At 36.8% G+C, this 23,547-nt stretch overlaps 4 protein-coding genes and 1 long non-coding RNA gene across 8 annotated transcripts; 3 read left to right on the top strand and 2 right to left on the bottom strand.

Moving 5' to 3' along the window:
* Positions 1 to 2,130: 2,130 nt before the first annotated feature.
* Positions 2,131 to 5,993, top strand: LOC122292199 (GDP-Man:Man(3)GlcNAc(2)-PP-Dol alpha-1,2-mannosyltransferase). Its single transcript, XM_043100438.1, has 7 exons — positions 2,131 to 2,538; positions 2,945 to 3,231; positions 3,715 to 3,901; positions 4,316 to 4,384; positions 4,500 to 4,693; positions 5,272 to 5,381; positions 5,556 to 5,993. The coding sequence occupies exons 1-7, from the start codon at positions 2,239 to 2,241 to the stop codon at positions 5,798 to 5,800; spliced, it is 1,392 nt and encodes a 463-aa protein (XP_042956372.1). The 5' UTR covers positions 2,131 to 2,238; the 3' UTR covers positions 5,801 to 5,993.
* A 1,105-nt stretch (positions 5,994 to 7,098) lies between these two features.
* LOC122292208 lies at positions 7,099 to 10,450 on the top strand. 4 transcript variants are annotated; one of them, XM_043100453.1, is made up of 2 exons: positions 7,099 to 7,258; positions 9,612 to 10,450. In XM_043100453.1, the coding sequence occupies exons 1-2, from the start codon at positions 7,217 to 7,219 to the stop codon at positions 10,278 to 10,280; spliced, it is 711 nt and encodes a 236-aa protein (XP_042956387.1). In that variant the 5' UTR covers positions 7,099 to 7,216; the 3' UTR covers positions 10,281 to 10,450. The 4 variants fall into 4 exon arrangements, with proteins under 4 accessions (XP_042956387.1, XP_042956395.1, XP_042956390.1 ...); XM_043100461.1 differs by having other exon boundaries at positions 7,101 to 7,258; positions 9,697 to 10,450; XM_043100456.1 differs by having other exon boundaries at positions 7,102 to 7,258; positions 9,615 to 10,450.
* Positions 10,451 to 11,868: 1,418 nt separating this feature from the next.
* LOC122292230 (transcription factor bHLH51) lies at positions 11,869 to 13,421 on the top strand. The gene is made up of 2 exons (XM_043100470.1): positions 11,869 to 12,212; positions 12,725 to 13,421. Exons 1-2 carry the CDS (start codon positions 11,934 to 11,936, stop codon positions 13,193 to 13,195), a joined length of 750 nt encoding a protein of 249 aa, XP_042956404.1. The 5' UTR covers positions 11,869 to 11,933; the 3' UTR covers positions 13,196 to 13,421.
* Positions 13,422 to 17,003: 3,582 nt separating this feature from the next.
* Positions 17,004 to 17,955, bottom strand: LOC122292239. Its single transcript, XR_006236863.1, has 2 exons — positions 17,408 to 17,955; positions 17,004 to 17,283 (listed from the first exon to the last, which is right to left on the bottom strand). It is a non-coding gene; the product is annotated as an uncharacterized LOC122292239 (long non-coding RNA).
* Positions 17,956 to 21,293: 3,338 nt separating this feature from the next.
* LOC122292245 (ethylene-responsive transcription factor ABI4) lies at positions 21,294 to 23,064 on the bottom strand. Its single transcript, XM_043100486.1, has one exon. It carries the CDS (start codon positions 22,816 to 22,818, stop codon positions 21,862 to 21,864), a length of 957 nt encoding a protein of 318 aa, XP_042956420.1. The 5' UTR covers positions 22,819 to 23,064; the 3' UTR covers positions 21,294 to 21,861.
* Between the last annotated feature and the right edge of the window lie 483 nt (positions 23,065 to 23,547).

Consider the following 23,547-nt stretch of genomic DNA (forward strand, 5'->3'; position numbering starts at 1 on the left):
TCAAATTCTTTTCTCTTATTTTCTAAAAAAACCCAATAAAATATTTTAAATCAAACAATCTTACTATTATTTACAAAATTATAATTTAATTTAATTCCTCAAGCATCCCTTAACTCTATCCAAACAACTTATCTTATGTGTAAACAATAATAAGGTCCAAGCTTCAAATATTTTTGAGTGCAAATAATTTATATGGGTTGTCGGATGGAAGAACTTCCTATTAAATTATCTTATTGCACTTTCAACAAATTTCTTCCAGAGGGCCATGCACTCTTGATTAGTTGATAAAAAAATAACTAACTCTATCCAAAACACGTGTTCCCTCTTCGAAAAGTAAGAAGCGTTTTTATCGAATTAGTCCGTGGAATTATTTTTCTTTTTCTTTTTGCCTTTGGTTGTCGTTTTTTTTATTAGAAAAATGTTATAATGAACCCTTATACTATGTATTTTCTCTTAATTAATATGTAATTTATTATTTTTATTATTTTATTTAAAAATATTTTTTTTTTTATGGGAATACAAAATATATATATTTAAATATTAAGATAAAACAACAAAAACGAGCTATTAATAAAAAAATACGACTAGTAAATTAATGAAAAAATTATATGCATGAAGTGAAAAATTATAGTCGTATCTTTTACCACCATTTGACCTAAAGGATTGATAATTGCTTTTATGAAAATGGGGTGACGATGACAGGCATTAGGGAGGGGAACGAGATGCGTGGGAATAAACGACAAAACCAAAACTATATTAACAACTTGTTTAGGTTTAGAAAATGTTTCATTTTATCGGTTATAAATGTTTTAAATTTTTATATAAAATATAATAAATAATTTTTTTCTTCAAATCACAATACAACATTTTTAAATTTAAAAATAATAATAATAATATTAAAAAATAATATTATAATTATATTTTATTTAATTTATAACTTTCATCTAAAATCATATAATCTCGTATCACTATCAAAACGATTCAAAGCCTAAACTACTTTAAAATAAACCTGATCATCTCATATGGACAATTATGTTGTTGGAGTTTATAAAATTATTATATTTTTGTTATAATTTATGAATTTGTTGGATTTGATTTGGTAACAAAATTAAATTAAATTAACACTTTTAAAAATCAAACAGTGCAATGACAATGTCCACATCGATTTACAAGTAAAATGTTTTTGTAAAATACATTTAAAAATTGCTATAAGAGTTCATTATTTTATAAAATATATTTCATTTAAATTGGAGTTGCAAGATAATTTAGACCTTGTTTGGATACTAGAAGCCTCTCAACTCATCTTACCACATCTTCTCTAATAATCACAATTTTCCTAAACTTTCAAATAAAATATAACAAATTGTTCAATTTTTTCAAATCACAAAATAAAAATAATATTATAATAATATTTTTATTCAACATTCATATTATCTTAACTCACTATCCAAACTTTTATTTAAAATAATAAATGTACCTATATATTGTTCATTAAATAAATGCTTACACAATACTACATGCCTATTTAGAATTGTGGTGAGAGATCTAAAAAGTGCGATATAACAATCTAAAGTGTTCAAGTGATGAAATTTATCCGTTTAATAGTTTTACATCAAAATATTTTTAAATCAAGAAAAAGCACAAATCCACATTTCAACAAAGTAATACTTTTTGTTAAAAGTATTTTAGAAAAAGTAATATCTATTTTACAGTGCTATGTAATGTACAAAATGACATTCATCATTTTAACATAATGACAACTTTACTTTTACCCATCAATATTTTTCATTCTTCTCATATTATATTCTCTTTAGTACTACGAGTCATATTATTTTCACTTATGCATAGTTGAAGAAATTTTATTTTTCATTACAATTATTATAAAATCTATTAGAATATTTTTGTTATTATTTTATTATAATATTTAATTTCTATTAAGGATATGTCATTTTATGTCATTTATACATAAAAAATTGCTTTAGTTTGTTTTTAAATAAATTTAATATGTTTAAAAATATTTTAGACATATGGATTCTAAACAAAATAAAAAATTAAGTAATTAGTTAAAAAATAAAAAGCTACATATTCTTTAATTTTTAAAAATTAAGATCATATCCAATGCCAAATGCTCCTAGACTGCTTGACTGACTTTGTTATCTGCTACGCGCACCGTACCTATTTGTTCATCCGCCATCCTTACCCAAGATTCAAAATTACGAAAAAACACACTTCAACGTCATGGCAAATTGTTTTCTGATTTGGGCTCTGATCACTGCTATCTCAGCCTTTATTTTGAAATTCGCCTTGCGCATAATCACTCGCAGAAGGAACAGAAAGAGAGCCGTGGGGTTCTTCCATCCCTACACCAATGATGGCGGCGGCGGAGAGAGAGTGTTGTGGTGCGCCGTCAAAGCCATCCAAGAAGAGAGCCCTGACCTTGACTGCGTCGTCTACACCGGCGATCACGATGCCTCGCCTCAGAGTTTGACTGCCCGAGCCCTCGATCGCTTCGGGGTCAATCTGCTTTACCCACCTAAGGTTCTCCCTCTCTCTGATTTAGCACTTTGTGTGGATTGATCTGGACTCACTCAAATAAGCTGTTTGGATTTGGGGTTTTATTAATTGATGAAGATAGCGATAAGTTTTTTTGGTAATTTTGAGATTTTGCAGGAGCTTCACGTATTATGAAAATCTCACATCGACTCAAAACAATAAACTTTTGCGTTTGATATTACATGGGGTCTAAAATACTGCGCCATGCCTCCGCAAGGGGAAATATTTGTTACGTCTTTGTTTTTTTTGTTCACTTGGTGCTAGTAGCTGTTACAACATGCATTGCCCAAAATGTCAACATTTACTTATTTTTTTCTAATGTTTGTTTCACTGACTTCAAAGTTTAAATTTCTTCTTATATAATTTTAATTTTCAAATCTTACATGCTCAGGTGGTGCATCTGTATCAAAGAAAGTGGATTGAAGAAACCACTTACCCTCACTTCACCATGATTGGTCAAAGCTTGGGTTCTGTTTATCTCTCATGGGAAGCTTTGTGCAAGTTTACACCCTTATATTATTTTGACACTAGCGGACATGCTTTTACATATCCCCTCGCCCGGATATTTGGATGCAAAGTTATGTGCTACACTCATTACCCCACTATCAGTTTAGACATGATATCTCGTGTCCGTGAAAGAAGCTCGATGTATAACAATGATGCCTTGATTGCTCGGAGGTTGGTTTTCTTGCTGTTTAGTCACAGTTTTCTGTGCATGCTTTGCGACAGTTGCCCCCAAAGCCTTTGTTCGAATATCAGTAATGAAAATTCAGAAGATGATTGTTATTTTTGTGATAATAACAAAGATTGAACTTAAAAGCCCTGCGCTCACATACATGGAGCGGAAAAGTGGCAATATGGAAGTTATCCCCAATGCATTTGACATCATTACTATTATTTTTGTAACCATTTTCGATTCATTTGACTCTGGATTTTTTTCCAAGTCAAGAACCCAAAAATGATTACTGAATTTCCATGTTTGAGCAACCTAATGGTCTTTCAAGGTCCTTTACATGACACTACTGTTCTGGACTGTCACCACTTTCCTCCTAGCAGTCTTTTTTTAATTCCAAATAGTTCTGCATCTGGCTTTGATAGATATAGACAGATTTTATTGCCAGTCCACTTGTTTTGAGTGTAAAATTTCTGATTTTATGGCAGCATTTGGCTATCCCGATGCAAGATCTTCTATTACACAATCTTTAGCTGGATGTATGGGTTTGTAGGCTCCTGTGCACACCTTGTAATGGTCAACTCTTCATGGACTCACTCTCATATTGACAATCTTTGGAGGATTTCTCACCGAACTAAGCGAGTGTATCCTCCTTGTGACACTTCAGGACTTCAGGTTTCTAATTTTTCGTTTCTTCAATCCAAGGATATTGTGGGCATTGTGGGGTTGAGATTTTTTTTTTTTTCCTGTTTAATTCGGCTTTCTCCTTCTAATTCCCCCCTTACTTATTATGTGCACTCTAGGATGCAACATGATTAATCTTAGCATCCAAATTTTAATTCTGAATGCAAGTCATCATTACGATTCCTGATCTTTATATCTTCTTTGCAACAAGATAATCTCCCTCAGGCCGTTTGTAGGATAGTCACATTTTACTTAATTGTTTTTTTAAAGCACTCTGTACAGGGTATTTTATGGGCACTTTTTCTATGTTTTGACAATAAAACTCCAAATTAACAATAATCCTTACTTTTTATCAAAGTTCTGATCCAAAAACTTGTGGTTTTTAACAATTCCCTATTCAAGTAGGTTCTTCCTTTGGAAAGACCAGCTATAGCTCCAACAATTATATCAGTTGCTCAATTTCGTCCAGAGAAGGTGTGCATACTTGTATTATCCTTAGATGCACAAGGTACTTTAAATTTGGATGCCTCATTTTTGAGGCCTTTTAAAGTTATAGCAAGTCATATATAACTTGATTCCATTGTCTCAGGCGCACACTCTCCAACTTGAGGCCTTTTCAGTTGCCCTTGGAAAGTTAGATGCAGACATGCCTAGACCAAAGCTTCAATTTGTTGGCAGTTGTCGAAATAAATCAGATGAGGAAAGACTGCAAAATTTGAAGAATAGAGCGACTGAATTGAATGTGGATGGGGATGTGGAATTCTTTAAGAATGTGATGTACAGGTGTGTGCTCCGTATGCAGCCATATTATGTAGTTTGTAATTTTACATATGCATATGTGCAAGAGCTTTCTCTGTGAGGATGAAAAACCATGAGATGCGATCTAGTGTGCATTTCATGTGCAGAAGTGGATCATCCTCAGTCTGAAAAGTAATGCCAATTTGATTGATTTCCCCCACCAGGCTTCTGTAATGTACCGCATAGGAATTGTCTAATTCATCTAGTGGAGAACGTGTGGCTTGCATGCAGGGGATTTGGATACAGCAGTGTTGTTCCCTCATTTTGCTGAGGTTAATCAGATCATTGACTCAGAAAATGTACTTGCTTAAGGGAATTGATCAAGCCGCACCAAACAATATATCTAATTCATAACTTGCATTAACTTTTCATTAGCAAGTACATCATGCGGATTGGCTCGTTGAAGTTGTGGATTTCTTTATAATTGTTTTAATATTGAAGGGTTTTGTGCGAAGAATTTTTCTTAAACTTAATATTGATTGGTTTCAATCTTGCAGATATTTTATTCCTGATTTTATTTGTTTTTGCCGTCTTAGCCTTGGTTTATTCCTCACAATCTTCAGGGACTTGGTGAGACTTTTGGCTGGTGCTGTGTCCGGAATCCACTCCATGACAGATGAACATTTTGGCATAAGTGTTGTAGAGTATATGGCTGCGGGTGCAATCCCAATTGGTTGGCATCTTATAACCCCCCAACCCCCCCCCCCCCCCCCCCCCCCCCCCCCTTCTCTCTCTCTCTCTCTCTTCCTTCTTTGGCTTGTGATCTTCCCCATTTGGAAGAAGATATCTTTACTCTGTATAAATGCTTCTTAGGTGCATTGTAATTCATACTCATTTTTCTCTTCAGCTCATAATTCTGCTGGCCCAAAGCTGGACATTGTTTTAGAAGAAGATGGTCAGCAAACTGGATTTCTTGCCCGCAGTGTGGAGGAATATGCAGATGCCATTCTGAAAATTGTAAGGATGCCTGAAACCGAGAGGCTCAAGATGGCTGCGGCTGCAAGGAAACGGGCAGGCAGATTCTCAGAGCAAAGATTTTACCAAGATTTCAAAGCTTCAATCCGGCCGATTCTGTGTCATGGTTCTAAATGACAGACTAACAACAGATGCGACGTACTCGTAACTCCGAGCAGTGGACATTTTTCACCGTTTGATATTCTTTTGGTATTTCTGTTGTAGCCAGCCAGTAATAGAAAGGTGGATGAAGTTTTGTTGTCAAAATGGTAGAGACGATAATTCAGATCTCCAATATAGTTGATAGTATCTCAATTATAGTTGATCTCCACGACCCTACTCGCTGTATCTTTTTTTTTTAATATTATATTTATATCTACACACACAAAAACAAAGAACGAGTCTTCTCATTCTTGCTCACCCTTGAGGGTACGTAGGAAAAATATGTATATTTTTACATCCTTCAAAATAAAAATAAAAATTCACAATATTATTTAAAAAAAATACTTTCTTAATATCTAACTAAAAATAGAGAAAAAAAATGAAAAAATATCTTGGATCACCTCTCCCAAGCATTTTCCTTGTTCTATTTATAATTTGATTGTAGAATTTTCTTGATATGCCGTTCTAAGGAAATATTGGAAAATGGTATAGATTTTAAATTAGAGAAATGAAATTTACTTTTTATAGTTATAAAGTGTGTAAGTGTTATATAATTTTTTTGAAAAAAGTAAATATGAAATTTATATAAAAAATTAATTCTGTAATAATAAAATTTAATTTTTTCAAAATGAGTAGAAGATGTGTGCAACCAATATGCACACATAAATATATATGACATTACTTTTTAAATTATTATCGTTATCACTTTTATTTTTCACAGCTCTCTTGCCTATCTAATTTATTAATTTAAGGAAAATTACATTTTTTTTTTTAATTTTTTAATTTTACGACATTAGAAACCTTTTTGGCACATGTAATTATCCGCCGTGTTTTAAGTTTTATGAGAAATTAGAATAGTGAATTAAGATGGGTTAAAGTGAAAGTTAAATAAAGTATTATTAAAATAATAATTTTTAGTATTATTATATTTTAAAATTTGAATAAATTATTATATTTTATATAAAAATTTAGAATAATTATAATAATTATATAAGATGAACTAAGATGAATTAGAAGATTTTTTTAAAAAATAATGTTACGTACAGTAATGAGTACGTAAATGTCGTATAATCACTTTAACAAAAATAAAATTTATTATTAAAAAATTAATTAATTTTTTTATATGAATACATTATTTATTTATTTATTTAAATAATTTTACAATATCTACACACTCGACAACTATCATTTCTATATTTTTTAATCCAAACAGGGTAACGACACGAGTGCAAAGTAGGGAGAGCATAACGCGCCGAAAATGACAGTGGTAACGATAACTTCTCATCTCCTCCATTCGATTACAACCCACCCATTCATTGCCGCAAAACATAGCACATAACTCAGAAGAGCTCTCGCTGTTCATGGTTGAGCCTTTGAACGATCAGAAAATTCATGGCTATATCCCTGAACTCAGTCGTGGGCTTCAACTCAACGGTAAATTTGGCCTCCTTATTTCTCTCGTTTGACTTAAGATGCGACCTTTTTCTATTTCCCTTTTAGTAAACTGCAGTCAACTTAGATGATCTTTTATCAGCTTATCAACTATGTGCGTTTATTTTAAAATAAATTAATTTCTGAATCGAAATTGGTACCAGATGGGAGAACTCAACCGAAAGAGACAAGATGTTTGATGTAGGATGAAAATCTTTTCAAAGTGTAGGCTAACAGACTCGGATGGTAGTAGGGACTGCTCTTCGTTCTTGAGTTTTCGAGCCTAAATCAGAAGCTCAGGATGAATTTGTAATGGTTCCTACAAATAATTACCGGATAGCATTTTTTTAACGTTATAATTCTTGAGTTACAGAAGGATTTCTATTTTTTTAACGGCAGAATTCGAGTTTTAGGTTCTTGCTTTTACTGAACGTTGAAGGTATCATTGGGGTTTATTGTCAATGTGCGGCGTATATTCGATTATGGATTTACCTTAAATTATAAATATAAGAGGTTTAAAGATTTATTGGATCTTCTCGTGAGATAGTCTAGGTTACGGTTCAAGCCTTTTGAAGTGGTACATGCAGCTGCTCGCCGTCTAGGTTCATCTTGTTCGGTTCTCAGCAAGTATGGTATTACTATAAACACGTCCAATAGGTTGCCTCCTACCCTTTTTTTATTTTTATCCAGAAAAAAAAAAAAAAAAAAAAAAAGACAATGTGCAGTGGACGACGAACTTCAACATTTCCTTAAGCACCTGTGTCGCGTGGAGTTCAAATATTTATAGCAGGATTGCTTAAACTGCAATATTTGGCTTTCATGGTGTTTATGTGCACCATATTTCCCCCTAAAGAAATGTCTGATAATCAATATGGAGTTTTCATCTTTATCCCTCACAAAGCAAAGCACGCTCTGCCTCTCATGTGTTATCTTCATTGTAACCTAACCCTGGCGCTGTTTCATCTCTGCTCCCTCTTGGCCTCTCCCTCATCGAAGCTCAGTGCCAGCCCACATCAATGCCGTGCCACTCTGCTCCGCTCCTCTCAGTCCATGTCGTGGTCTGCTTCTCTCATTGCCACTCAGCTCTTCTCCTCTCCTCTCAATCAACGTCGTGCTGCTGTCACTCCCTTGCCCAAAGCTCACCCCCATGTCTGCTCCCTCTCCCTTGACCATTCCATGCTGCTTTTCTACTTGGTAATATTCTCTCGCTCTCTTTTTTGTTCCGTGTTTTATTAGGGCTATGAATCTGTGTTTGTATTTTTAATTTGTGAACCTCGACGGATTTATGGGCAAAATTAGGGGAAATCTGCTCACCAGTTCAACAATTACGTTAGATTTGGAGATGTGGAAGCTGCATTTAGATTGTCAAATATAAGCTTGATTTGGAGTTTCCATCTTGTCCCTCAAGGTGCTTTTGGAAAAATCTTTCCTGCACTTGGATTTCTGTCCTTCCAAGTGATTTCCTCTGGGAAAGGAAGGAAATAATTTCAAAGATAAGTTGGATTGTCAACTTATTCCTTATACTTCCTTGAGTGCCTCAGATATAAGAGATGCTTTTATTCCCTTCTTGGTCGCATAAGGAGCGGTCTGACCACTGCTAGTAGCCCCCATTTGGCTGAGGATTGTTGCATTGATAGTCTCTCACATTATCATGTAGCTCTCTACCTATTAAAACTTTGCATCTAGATTCATGGATTGTCCATGAATCGGTTCAACGCATAACTCGACCTGGTATGAATGTGGGAACCTTTATTGATAATACAAACATATTGCGGAGCTTATTTGAAGATCAAGTCAATAGCAGTGATTCAACTTACCTTTGGTAGATGTCTTTTTTATATTAGATTGACTTTGAACTGGTAGTTGCAAGCTTTTTTATGCCTTTTAGTTTTTTTTCTTATTTGGAAGGAGTGCTTCTGAGTGTTAAATGTATTTCATTGCTGTATTGAAGCATGTAGGGGATTAGGTCTTCTTTCAGGTTAAGCTTTAGCAACATTCTTGACATATATGCCTTCTATCCTTTTCATTCATTTTTCAAATATAAAACATTTTAGAAAAAGTGGATAAGGTGGTGCATCTGGAGGCAGTAGTAGGTATTGTTTACAACATTTTTTTATATTGTTCACAACATTAAAAATATTTTTTTTATAAGTATGAAAGAAAGTTTTATTAAATCAAGTAAAAACTAAAAAACTCTTTTTTTGACAAGTAAAAACTTAAAAACTTTGATGCATCTTTAATTATTTCTAGTATCTAACGTCCAATATATACACGTTTATCATTTAATACTTCAATGTGATATAAATATATGTTGGTGACATAGTTCCCTTGATTTACTCAAGTATTTCTTCATTAGAAGTTGCAAGCCAAATACCCGAATGTGTCAAGATATTGTGTTGGAACTTCGGTACCGAAAGTCACCCAATTTGCGTCCTTCCCAGGGAAGTTGGGGTCAAGGAGTCTTGTAAAGGATAAAAGATGGAGCTTTTCCCTTTCAGTTGCAGATGGTGATGGTGCCACCACAAAGACCAGTGATGAGGGTCTTGCAAACGCAGAAAATAAACAGTCGCAAGCTGGTGTAAATAACGAGTCAGGGTCTCAAGCCTCTGAAGCATCTAATGGGTCAACATTTTCTTCAGATTTGAAGCAGGAGACATCATTGTCTCCAAACCTGCAATCCACACCAAAAAGATCACCACTAACAGCCAAAGAGAGACTAAGGGCTGCCCGGGTACTCAACCGTTACATGGAATCAAAAGCAACTAAATCAGAAATGGGCAGCAAAGTATTGGACGCACTGAGGGCGAGTGACGGTGGGAAGAAAAGATCTGGGCTCCCAGAAGCCCCCACAAACTTATTTGATGACAGCAAGCGAGGAATGCCAAAGCAGGGCCTAACGTTTGAGTTTCCAGGAGGTTTTGATCTGTTTATAATTGCCTTTTCGTTTGTTTTCATAAGCACATTGATGTTTGCTACTACGTACATTGTTTGGAAAGTAGGTGCAATCCATTTTAATGAGTATTAAGGTGGAGGGCAGTTCTGCGTTTTTGGACAAATTACCATCTTTTAATGTATCCTTGTAACTTGTAAGTTAGCTGAATTTCGGGTACTTTTAGATACATATTATGCTAGGCTAGGATGTCAAATCTTTTATTCAGGTAGAATAAATACTTTATGGTACAAAAGATTTGCTTATTCAACCGTTATATTTATATATATACAGTAGTCAACATTTGCTGTCATAGCTTCGAGAATTGAAATTATTACGCCTGGCATGCATTTTCAGACCATGGCAGATATTTACAGGAGAGGAAGAGAGAATTGTAAATGTAGCCCGGCATATGAGCTTTCCTTTTTAATTTGTTTTTATGAAGATTTTACAACAGGAGCCCAATTGGCGATAATACCATTAATGCAAAAATCAGCTGTCCGCTAGGTTTGGTTAAACCCATATCAACTAGTTTGTTTTTTGTATCAATACGAGGACCCTACATATTCACCATATCCTTTTGGTTCTATGACATTGAGAACTTGTGCAACGTGAGCCATTTTTCAAGTTCTGGTTAAATTCATTTCACCTATAGATCTGGCACATTTGCATCATGGATCGTGCATGCCGACAATATAAACCATTTTTTTCCTACTTTGTTAAAGTAATGGGACCCGAAAAGCGTGTACTCAGATATCCCCAATAGATAAGAAGCATGGAGGAAAAAGAAGATGCGGAATCATAAACACCACAATTTTCTGAGATAGAACTTTGTAAGGTGAGAGGTTAATCAGACGTCTTTCTGGTGCGTTACAATGTATGAGGGCCCCACATCGTGACGCGGCTGTTGATTGCAACTGGTCTGCTTCTGTAGCAGTAGGACTACCTTAATCAGGGAAATGAACAAAACAAGCCGCAACAACTTAATATACTTCTACCCGCAAGGGTAAAACTTAAAACAAGCTCCACCGTGATGTAATTTGCAAACAACATAGCCCCTTGGGTTAGTTCTAACCTCTATGACGCATGGTTTTTTCCTTTTGCTTTTCCAATCATACTTGTAAACCTCGCCCGAAAAATGAGGAAAAGGAGGAAAAAAAAAAAAAAGGTCCTAAACAAGGATCATGGGCTAAAATTAATAGGGCTTGCATGTCCCACCAACCGAAACGGCTGGTAATTCTAGTGTGGCAGGGATAAAGTTCTTTCTGTTAGGTTACAGAATTGGTCGATCCTTCAGATCTACCTCTGCTAGCATGTAAATCTATTGATCATAATTCCCCCTTTTTTTCTTTTTTTATAGGATTCATCTATATCTACTTACTTCCGTGCTCTTACCATATTTTCCGCCTAATTTCAGCAAGCATGGGGAATCGTCGGACAATCAACTTTTCCTCTTTCTAAAATCTTCAAGATCGTATGAAGTCTCAGTTGTTTGTTGCATTTATAACAAAGATTTTCATATTGAGGTGACAGGCAAATAAAGCCAAACATGATTTTTCATTTGACCAATTAAAGGGTAATGAGCTCAGAAAAAAATAAAAACAAAGGGTACTGGATATCACACCAATCAAAATCAAGATAAGAAGAGATATCACACATTATTAGCGCAGGAAACAGTAGCAGCAGAATGGGTCATAAAAAGCAGAGTCGTAGTTGGATTAATGATGCTTGTTCAGTTGTTTGTTCGCCATGGAGAATTGCTATTACTCCGGTTTTCCTCAGGAGGGAAACTGGGCTCAGTGTCAAGCTGCAGTTCTAGACAGTGAGTCCTCCTCCTATCTAGTTCCATGGCAACTATCACCTCAGGTATCAGCCTCTGCCAATTTCCAATTCCAAGGGTTTCCGGTTGCAGAAGATGGAGGAGGTGCCACTGCTTCCAAGAGCCATAGTCAAGCAGAGAAGCGGCGTAGGGACAGGATTAATGCACAACTTTCTACTCTTAGGAAACTAATTCCCAAGTCTGATAAGGTAAAAAGATGAGATGAACCTTTCTCACCCCCAGCCCCCCCCCCCCCCTTCGTTTGCTAAAAATCAATATATGAATGAATAGGTAGTAAGCTGTCCAATTTAGGCAAATCCATACTCTCTTCATTAACCAGTTGCAGCATGTCATAACATGTCGAGATCATTTAGCCTTCTGATAATATGGAAAGCCAAATGATAGTCGATAAACTGATAATACATGGTTCGAAATTTGTCAATTGCTTCTTTATACTAACTACTTAATAAAATGCAAATTAATGACTTCTGTAACTCTACGATGGTACTTCTCCTTCGTTTCTGGGGAGGGGTGTACACGTAGGCGTGAGATTGACGGAGATCTATGGGATTTTCGAGGATAAAATTGATTCTAACCGTTTGCCAAAAAAAGAATTAAAAAGGGTTCAAAAACTTGACCGAATTCTTTGGTGATTCTATACATATATAAATATACGCGATGCATATTTTATATCTGAAAGAAATCATTATCTGTTATGCAGATGGACAAGGCAGCTCTATTAGGAAGTGTGATTGACCATGTGAAGGATCTTAAGCGAAAAGCAATGGAGGTCAGCAAGGCCTGCTTACTTCCTACAGAAGCGGATGAAGTAACTATTGAATCTGATTATGCCCAAGATGTAAACATCGGCAACGTTCACAGGAGTGATGAAAATATGTTCATAAGGGCCTCTATTTGTTGCGATGATCGACCGGAGCTGTTTTCGGAGCTCATCCAAGTCCTCAAAGGCTTAGGACTGACAGCAGTCAAAGCTGATATTGCTAGTGTGGGTGGAAGAATTAAGAGCGTTTTGGTGCTTTGCACTAAGGAAAGTGATGTGGGTGCTTGCCATAGCACTCTGAAACAGTCACTTGGACTGGTTTTAAGTAAAATTGCTTCGTCATCTATGGCATCAAACTGTCGTATTAGAAGCAAAAGGCAGAGGTTCTTCTTGCCTTCTTATTCAAAATAATCTTCCAGAAACATTTTTTGGATCGTCTTATAGTGACATTGGTATCTTTTTCATCTTTTTCCCCCCTTGGACATTCTTTGCCCATGATGCACTGTCAGATGTTGGTGGCACGCACCGAAGGCAGGCGGACTATCATGTGGTTCTCGTTTTCCAACCGTCTAAAGAAGTGGAGTTCATTGTATGACTTTTCCTACCGTCTGAAGAAGTGGAGTTCATTGTATGACCACTCTTTGTGTTCTTGCTTCATTAGTCTCTCTCTGTCTATCTCTCTCTCTCTTCCACGCGCGCACGCACAAACACGGAAAAAAAAAAAAAAAAGAAGAAGCAAACAGACACAAACTCTCTCTCTATGCCTACAACATCCATGGTGCGAAGCAGAACAATAGTCTCAGTTCAACTGTGCAACGTTGAAGCCGCTGCAGCGCTACTCACTACTTCCACTACTGACAATTAAGAAGTTTAATTTGCTATAAGCTATAAGAGTGGCATAATTCGCTTAATACATGCTTGGCCTCCGCCTACTAAATGATATCTGACAAAGATCATTTTTAATTCTCTGATGGAATTAGATAATCTAATTTGAATAGAGATAGAGAGTACGTAAATTATACAGTCTATAATGCTGTTTGCACGAGGAGAGTTGGCATGGAAATATCAAACAAATTATAACAAATATTGTAGACTTTTGATGTTGTGTCCATCTCCCTTGGACAGAAATATTAAAAAAGGATCCGTCTCGTCGACTCGAAAAGTATGTTTGACAAAATATCCATTATTTGTCTAGTTGTTGGCTGTCGTGATTAGAAGTTTTAGTCCGCATAAACAATCAGGCATTCGAGACCGATAATAGCAACAGTTCATCGTAAGAAAAAAACCACCTTATCAAGGAAGTACGAGAAGGCCTTGGAAGTTGGGAGCCTCGGTGCTCCTCATTTGTCTCATGTTAAACAATCGAGTTTATGACTATAATTGATAAGAAGATTGCTCATTGGGTTCCTAAGCACAGGGTCGTCCTGGGCAAATATTCATATCATAATATACATTAGGGGTGAAAACCAATGCCAACTAACGAGGAAAAATAAGGAGAAACAATTGACCATAACCAATCAATGGAAAAGAGAAAAATCGGTCATATTGACTTCGACAATTCTCTAATGGTTCATGATCGATTCTCCTAGTAGTTAGCTTTGTCTCAAAGAGAGAGAGAGAGTCGGGAAAGAAATGTTGTGAGAAGAAGATATAATTTCGAAACAACCTTTTGATTTGAAAATCAAACGACATCATTCCATTTATATATTTTTTTATTCGTTTTCAATAAAACGACACAATTTGATTTAATAACGTTGTTTAAGTTATGTTTTTTATACTATAGCCATAAAACACATAAAACGATGATGTTCCAATGGAATGATATTATTTTGAATAAGGTATATTTTAAAAAAAAAGGGTTTATTTGATCAACATGTTCAGCAGTCCCATTCAACTTCAAACCTAGACTGAACCGTTGAACGTCGGTTTCTTCAATTTGCCACTGCTCACCAACCGTTTTCGATCACTGCTCACCAACCATTTTCGGTCGGTCCTCGTCGATAGTGACCGGTGTCATTGGTTTCTGTTCACTCCTAATATACATTGTTGATTGTTGTCCATAAACTGGGGCATCTTCTACCATTGACAAAAATTAAAAAAAAAAAAAAAGCTTGTAGGGCCCCGGCCGAAACCCCTTTTTAAAATGCCTAAAGCCTATTTTTGCGTTGTTGGATATTTCTAGCGTCTATGGAAGTTGGATGGATTGGTCCACCAAATAACATAGACTAAGCTCGGGCGTAAGGAAAACTCTATTTGCAATCGACTACCCTCAAGCGGTAGGTAAACGGCTAGCCCACTGCTGACATGGCAAAAAATAAAATGCAACATTTTATATTTTTCATCGTTGTAATTCAATCCGTAGTGCTCATTCCCTCTCTGTCCCAAATTGTTATTTTTTTTTCTCTAAGCCTTTCTTTCTCTCAGTCCCAACTCGCACAAGTCAGTGAGTTTCTAAAGTTTCAAATTGCGCGACTAGGCCTCCCTCTTCTCAGTGAGTTTCGTTTGCCCCTTGCATTTCGCCTCCCTATGCTCAAACCCACACGAGTCACTACCGAGCCCTGACACTCAAATTACATTAACCTTAGGCGTAAAAGGCGGTCCAGGATGAGTATGCATGGCCAAGTCATTTCCCATATGCGGGAGCACCCATTTCTTTGGAGAGGGACAATCCGGGAGGAAGTAGTAAGCCCTTTTGCAATTGGGGCAGAGATTGGCAGAAGCTCCAGTGTTAGAATGAGCATCATCGGGAACATCAAGGGCACCTAGAGGAACCAGAGGAGTTAAATTGTGGCAATTGGGGAAGGAGAAGAGAAGATCCATGTGCTTGAAGCAGCGAGGGCAATTCGCATCTGCAGGAATCTTACAAATATTATGATGGTTGAGGCTATCGGAATCGAAACCACTACGGCCTCACTTGTAAGGCTCTTGGACTCCGATGAGGGATTCACGTTGGCAATGAGTGCCGAAATAGAGGTGGTTAAGGTGGGTCAAGATGGAGGACAACTGAGGGAAGCGGTGGGGGTGGTGGTGGGATAGGATAGCAGCACTATCATTTGCTCCACCTTGTTCCTCCATCGCAAAATTCCAGATATTCGCTTTTAGAGAGAGAGCGAGAGAGAGAGAGAGAGAAATGAAATTGTGTTTATCTTTATGGGTTTGATTTTGCTTTTATGTGTTCATCCAACTCACACATGAGGAAGAAACATGGGGGAGTTAGAACTTTTAGTCGCTGAGACTTTGGTCTTGCCGTGAAAGAAGTGGGAAAGAAATGAAATGGGTTTTATTTTAATCTGCAGCGTGGCGTCAGCTGCTACACAGCATCTACATGAGACGATTGTGTATAGAAGAACTGCAGACGTAAAAATTAGACAAGCTGGCAGAAGTAAAACGTGGGATTCGAACAAATGGCACCGTTGGGCCAAAATTAGCATCATTGGTCCAGAACTGGAAAGCATGCGTTTAGATCCAAAATGGTTACAAATAAAACGCAATTTCCTTTTGGGCAACGGTTGCTTCAAAGAGTGATGTCCAGACCTTGCCTTCTTATGCTCATGACAAGGAAATAAAACGCAACTATTAAGAGGTAAAATTATAGCAGGCATTCAGTGAGAGATCAAAAACGCTAAAAATACATCAAAACCTTCAATAATCGAGTGATATAGCAATGAAGCACATCCCCGTTTCCGCAACTACAACACAACCCACAAAAGCAAACATCCCATTAGTTCGAAAACATATCTATTTGTAAAGAGGCACCAAACAAGCCAAACCCGTAACACTTAAGGGCTTTGGTTGGGAACCAAACAGCAGTAACCTACGCCAAAGTTTTTGCAAGGAAGACTCGATCAAATCACCATAGACATTGTCCCCGGCAGTATAATCGGAACCGACCAAGCTCAAAACCCAGGTGAGCTCAAGCTCAATCCGACATAAACCCAATGAATGCCTGAACCCCCATGAGTCAGCCTCTACCTCTTTCAAGTGTCCTACTTGGGTGAGATACTGTTGGAGTCCGGACTCATGGAAACAGATTGTACAAAAAACCCTATATGACAACAAAAAATTACCAAAACCACACAACATTATCTGAGGCAGGACATTCGCAGATCAGTTTGCTCGACTCCGGCATATACGACCCGGAAAGCACGGTGATATGGAAACAATGCCAGAGACTAAAAACAACGAAACCCAGAGGCTAGAATATCAAAGACATCAGATATAAATCGGAAATATCCAAATTATCCATTAAGGTTACGAGATACAACTCGAATTCCTCATCACTATAACCTTAGTTTAAAAGTATCAAAATCTCATTAAGCAGTACAGAATTCCAAAGTTTTCAGAGCTTTAGTACAAACATAAAAAACGGAGAACACTACTAATCTCTAATCACCAACCATTACACAGAAAACGACAATTTATTGATAATAGAACTACTTGGATCGCTGCCTCATCTTTCGGCGTTTCCGCTTCAACCTCCTCATGCGCTTCTTCTTCCACTGAAAAGACAAAACGCAAATCCACAAACGAAATCACAAACAAAAATCGTTTATTTATTCCGAAGGAACAAACATTTAAGATCAAGAAACAGCGTATATTGAATGTGATTCAGATCGATCTAACCTTGGCTCTCATGGTGATTGGGTGGCTATGTTTGTTCGCTTCCTTGCTTCCAGAGCCCTAGAGTAGTCAGAATAACGCTGAGCAGAGTGCAATTTGTACTGAGACGGGGCCTTAGAGAGTATTTATAGCTCTTAGAGAAACCCTAGTGGATAAGTCGGCGACATTCTGTCTCAGGAGAAGATTGGGCTTATTTTTTATCCGACGAGTAGTCTTAAATCTGTGCTGTAATATTGGGCTTCACATCCGTGATATAACGCGGCCCAAAATTTGGGCCGGTGACTTTTTCCTTGTCTTCAAACTCAAGGCACTCGACGAATTACTGTCTTTGCATCACACTTTCTTCGAATTATATATGTATATTGCATAATACTTTTATTTCTTAAAAGAAAAAACTCAAAGATTGATGGGTATGTCATCTCAGTGATATGTAAAATTTTCATTTCCTGAATTTGGGAGAGTCTATGCATATATAACCATGAGAAATGATATTTGCAGTCGTGATTGTGCATTGTGCAAGAGTTGTGTAGTCTTTTTGAAAAAAGTGAATTAATACGAAACCGACATAAAAAAAAAATTAACTTTTTAATTATAGACCCTACTCTTTTTCAAAACGATTACGTGGTATTTGCACACTTTACGACTGTACGTAACATTATTCTATAACCACTGTAATAAGGAACTCATGCAAAGAATTAGGTAGACTGCGTAGTATAATTTTACATATAGATATATATATATATATATTCAAATATTTCCTTGAAAAATTGCTTACATTTCTTTAACTAGTTTACGGTATAACGTATTTTACTAACTTGTAAGCAGGATCAAATATTCTGTTATTCTTTAAATCGTAATTCACAGCAACATTAGAAAACTAGAAAAAACTGCAACAAAGAAGGATTTTAATTAACGGAATAGTATTGACGGGCACACCTGCCAATGTTTCATTTTCTTTGACTTAGAATAAAACTACACAAAACAACTGCATGCTACACAAAAAAAGAGTTATTTTTGTAAGGCTATAAGCCTTTATATTGTGATCTATTTTATTCATGGGAGGAGTTCATTCCACTACAATTTGATGGATCGCCGAGTCAATTGGAGAGTCAACTCATTAAAGTGCCAGTGGGAATGGCTAAGCATATGGGGATGATAGTGCCATCACGAGCGAGCGGCCTGAATCCCTCGCATGGCTATGTGTTTAATTATAATGGGTGCTGGCGGAGATCAAGAGCTGGCAAATGTGCAAACATGGCTGATTCGGTAGTAGTAAATTGAAAACTTTGGAAAGTATACATATAAGAGCATAGTTCTATGATTTTTCTTTATAATCCATAAATAATATTGTGTTCTTAAATGGTAAAATTGAGAACTTCTATCCTAACAATTTTACAGCAAGACCTAGTCATGTGACTCATGTTTCAAAAAAACAAAACAAAAAAAAAACAAAACAAAAAACTCAATTCAAGTTTAGCATGTCATGTTGAGAGGATGGTGGTTGAGAAAATGATAAATATAATTTTTCTTCAGAGAAGAGAAACAAGTATAGTCTAACATGCAGCAATAAAACCATTTGAAGTTAATGTATGGTTATTTGTGAAATTATCACTTATCTCAAAAACTTAAAACTGCCGAGAACATTTATATTTATTATTTAATTTATATTTACAACACTTCCCTCATGGACTAGACTCATGCCTAATAAGTGAGGCCCAATACTTATAAAATTTAATTAAATGAAATAAATTAGTGTAGAGTAGTTAATGTCCAACTTATGACATTTGCTCTGATATCATATGGAATTACAACTTGCTTCATTAGGTTAAGCTTAATTAATTATTTTATGTGTTGGACTCATTTATTGAGGGGAAGTCTAACTTACCCACATGATGTAAGAGTGAGTGTAAAAATACTATACAAATAATTAAATCTACTTCTTTTCTATATATCAACTTAAGCTTTTGAGGGAAGCGAAGATTTTACATGATCCAAACCGAATTAATTACACGCATGCAGGACTAGTTGAATGCATATATTAGAGTCAACGAAATGATAACCACGTACGTACTATGTATATATTTATCAGTACGCTCCCTCGATCGTACTGTATTAATAGACAACTTCAAACATGTGCATTTACTATAAACTGCAATGCATGATCAAGAAAGATCCAAGTTTTCAAACCTGGATCCTTCAGATAATTCTAAATAAGCCTGATTTTGATTAAAAGATCATGCATGTTTCTCTACATGTACTATCATTAGCGACCAAATGCAATATTAATACTGGATCCATTGGCCAAATAAGGAATTAACAAATTATATATGAGACAGCTAGAATTAATGCGCTTCTACTAATTTATCATGAGCTATCATATATAATGGATCATGTTCAATAAAATTAATTCCCAAGCCAAAGTCCTTCATGCATATATAAGCATCAAATGGAGTGCGGATAATACATATAGAAGCGGTAGTTCGTATAGAAACACTAATTTCTCCTTTTAAAAAGCCTAATAAAAGGAGTATGGAAACTCCTTATAAAGTTTAGGATGAGTTTGTTTCTAAACCGTGTGGGACTTCTCAATATGTCCTCTCACGTGTGGGCCAATATTTCCAATACCATTATCAGGAATAGGTCGCAGGAGCCCATCATCGAACTTAAGTTAAACTGTCATTGATATCATATAGAAGCACCAATTTCTTCTCTTAAAAGGTCAAATAAGAAGAGTAGCGTAACTCCTTATAAAACACAGGATAAGTTTATTCCTAAACTGTGTGAGACTTTTCAATAGTTTGAACAAGATCAAGCACATGTACATTTGTTATCTATCGTTAAAATATAGAGGCGATCGATGAGTTTCATCACCAAAATCATACCCTCAATGATTCAACACTATATGATCAGTTACAGGCATCAATTATGGTGAACATAACAAATAAAACACGGTAAAGACAACAGATTAAAAAAAACAAAAAACAAGACAAAACATGAAAAAAAATTCGAGGAACTTAATTCATGCTTAATTATGGTTAGATGCACACCAGATCAGCAACCTGTTTGTTATTATATGCACGACGAGTTCTTACTACTAGCCATCAAAACATCCTATCCTAAAATCCCTGCCCAATTGCAAAACAAAGCACAAGGACCACATTAATATCTAAAAAGCTCACTCAGCTGCTTACAGTATATATGTTGAACAATTTGAAAAATATTCCCTAGGGCATTTCGAAGCACATCATGATCATCATCAGCACCATCCTTTCCCTAACCCTCCCAACCCAAGGAACGAAAGTCGAAAACCTAACCGTATTTATGGAATCATGAGGAGCAGTTGGAAACCAAAAGGCCTGTCATCAATGTATATCTTAGTTTCCTAAACACCACTTTAGGAAACGCATGTATAAGGTTTACTTTGAAATTGGTTCCTCTATCTTAAGCCCTTAACAAACAGTGGCAGCAAGAAGTTGCTTGAAAGTTCCTTACAAGGTACTGATCACGTGAGTAAGGTCGATTGATGGCTTGCAAAATGTACATGTATCAAATACACCTAACCGAGCCCTACGTGAATTTTATTTCGTGAACAGTTTTAAGAAAAAGAATTTCAAGGTGCATGCAGCTCAATGATATGCCTTAGAATATGAACTTTTCTTTCCATCTAAATTATACAAAGCATAGTGTTTAGTTCTATGGGGAGATTAATTAAATTTTGTTTCAAAATAAGCATTCAGAATAAAGATCGGCTGCAAAAGTAGGGAAGATAACCCAAAGGCCTCCACTTGAAGTGAAGCTAATTTATATGCGGAGAAAAATCAACGACGTGAAAGCTTAGAAATAGGATATATGAGTTTCGCTAAAGGCTAAAACCAAATAACAAATAGACTTATAAAAACTATAATTTTACTGAATAATATGCATTCTTCAAATGCCAAAGTACATACCAAGCAGCCCTTTAAACTTAGCTAGAACGAAAATATTCCTATCCGAAAACCTCCATAACTGAAATTTCATTACATCATACAAGCAATCATACATACCTTTGGATCTCTTCCACCCGTACGGAGATCAAACGAAACAAGCTAGCAACAGATAGTAAGATAGTTAGCTCTTGATCGCTAATGGCCATGGCTTTTTCCCGTAGTTAATTCTCACCCGCATTCACTTTAATCCCTTGGGCAGTCCTACCATATTCATCTTCAACATCGACATCAATCTCTAATCGAAAGGAGTACTATTATATCCCATCGCCAATAAAACGCAGTTTCAACCAGTACTTTTGCAGAATATTAGTTGCACTAAACTATTAATTTAAAGAGATCCATACTGAATTATAGGAGAAAGTGCAGGGGCAATAACTCCTCGATCGAGAACTAATTGCATGCAAGCGGCCAGTGTGTCTAAACGTTTTATGAAAGCGAGCAAAAATATGCAGACCCACCATCGATCAGGACTTAAAAATTATCAAACAAGAAAGGATTATCGTACTCAGGATCACCATAGTCCCAAAGGTTGGGTGCATACACTTCGTCATTCGTCAAAGGCCACACAGATGGAGATCCAGGTCCGACTGCCCCAACCGGATCTGGAGCCACCGGTGCAACCACGGGTTGCGTAGAAAGAGACAAGCTTGAATCCACCGAGCCCACAAGCGAGTTAATATCATTGTACAAATAATTCTGATGTTGCTGCTGATAGCTGTGTTGATGACAAGGGTTTTGATACGAGGTTGTTGTTGCCGCACGGTCAACTCCATCACCAACAGTCCCATCACATGACTGATGATACTGATACTGGACCATTTGTTGAGGATTTTGTACCATATTGTTAAGACTCAGTATCGACGGACTTCCACTAGGGTAGATCCCATAGGGTACAATACCCGACGAAGACATCGTTGGAAGTGTTGAAGGGGTAGAAGAGAAGGTGAAGCCAAATCCAGAGGGGCGAGGAAGCAGAGGGCGGAGGGTTTGAGTCGAGGACGAAGAAGAACCGCCACGGGTGGATGCGGACGACTGGGACGTGGAGCCCCCCGACGGCTGGAGGTTGAGCTGAGCCCTAGAGCCGTAGAGAATAATGGCGGCGCGGTCATAGGCTCGCGCGGCGTCCTCCGCAGTGGCGAAGGTGCCCAGCCACTTGCGGCTTCGCTTGCGTGGCTCTCGGATCTCGGCCACCCATTTTCCCCAACTCCGCTGCCTCACTCCGCGGTACCTGAACTTGTTGTTGTCGGGCCCTCCTTTACCCTTGCACCTCCGACTGGTACTGCTTGAGCTGTTTGTGCAGTTACTGTTATCAGCACTGGTGGTGGTGGTTCCATCACTGCTTTTGGTGTTGTCTGTGATGGACGAAAAGGGGGGGATAGGAGAGTCGGTGTCTTGGGGAAGGTGTAGAGTGGGGGCGGAGTCGTCCATAGGTTGGGCGAGCTTTAAAGGTTAAAACTGTGGTAAACGATGGAGACCGCCTCGTTCAGTGTTCTTGACTAGTCGAAATAGAGGAGTCTGGAGCCTAATTTGAATGTCATCTCTATAAATGGTGGATGAGGGCGGTGCGGTTCTTTTGCGTATTTACGATTTTTGAGAGAGAGAGAGAGATGAGGATTGCTGCGCAATGAAGAAACACTAACAGAACTCCTGCGTATGGGTTTGGAATTTGGAATCATTACCCGGCCAGTCCATTATATTCATACATGTATGCATACATAGATATACAGATTTTGATAGTTGCAATATTTTTGGCCAAATGCTAGCTAGCGAAATTTTAATTGAGTCATGATTCCAAGGATTACATCGTCTCCCATGGATTTATCGCCTTTAGGGTTTGGACTTAGATGAGCCGTACAATTTGTCGCACCATTATAAATTAGAACTTCGCTAACCTTGTGTATCAATCCCAGTTTCCTAGCTTAATTGATTAAAAGTGATCATCAGTACTTACGATACGTGACCTAAGCAATATATAATCTGTTCGGATTGAAGTTTTAGTACGTAGTGGTTATAATCAACTCATGTTTGCAATTTTGATAGTTTTTCTTTACCCTTCTATGAGTTTTATAATTAGCTGATTTTTATATTGAGAATTTCAAAATGGCGAAAATACATCATCCAGCTTGTAAATGGCCCTTTTGACTTTTATTCTTATCA

This window comes from Carya illinoinensis, chromosome 1 (assembly GCF_018687715.1).
Source record: "Carya illinoinensis cultivar Pawnee chromosome 1, C.illinoinensisPawnee_v1, whole genome shotgun sequence".
Classification (NCBI taxonomy): domain Eukaryota; kingdom Viridiplantae; phylum Streptophyta; class Magnoliopsida; order Fagales; family Juglandaceae; genus Carya; species Carya illinoinensis.

What these genes read in the sequence shown, in the direction of transcription:
- LOC122292199 (XM_043100438.1), top strand. Translation starts at nt 2,239, where the DNA reads ATGGCAAATTGTTTTCTGATTTGGGCTCTGATCACTGCTATCTCAGCC. An exon ending in TTTAAGAATGTGATGTACAG is followed by an intron (nt 4,694 to 5,271) that starts GTGTGTGCTCCG and finishes CACAATCTTCAG; the next exon opens with GGACTTGGTGAGACTTTTGG. An exon ending in TGCGGGTGCAATCCCAATTG is followed by an intron (nt 5,382 to 5,555) that starts GTTGGCATCTTA and finishes TTTTCTCTTCAG; the next exon opens with CTCATAATTCTGCTGGCCCA.
- LOC122292208 (XM_043100447.1), top strand. Translation starts at nt 8,075, where the DNA reads ATGGTGTTTATGTGCACCATATTTCCCCCTAAAGAAATGTCTGATAAT. An exon ending in CCATGCTGCTTTTCTACTTG is followed by an intron (nt 8,450 to 9,614) that starts GTAATATTCTCT and finishes CTTCATTAGAAG; the next exon opens with TTGCAAGCCAAATACCCGAA.
- LOC122292230 (XM_043100470.1), top strand. Translation starts at nt 11,934, where the DNA reads ATGGAGAATTGCTATTACTCCGGTTTTCCTCAGGAGGGAAACTGGGCT. An exon ending in TAATTCCCAAGTCTGATAAG is followed by an intron (nt 12,213 to 12,724) that starts GTAAAAAGATGA and finishes TCTGTTATGCAG; the next exon opens with ATGGACAAGGCAGCTCTATT.
- LOC122292245 (XM_043100486.1), bottom strand. Translation starts at nt 22,818, where the DNA reads ATGGACGACTCCGCCCCCACTCTACACCTTCCCCAAGACACCGACTCT.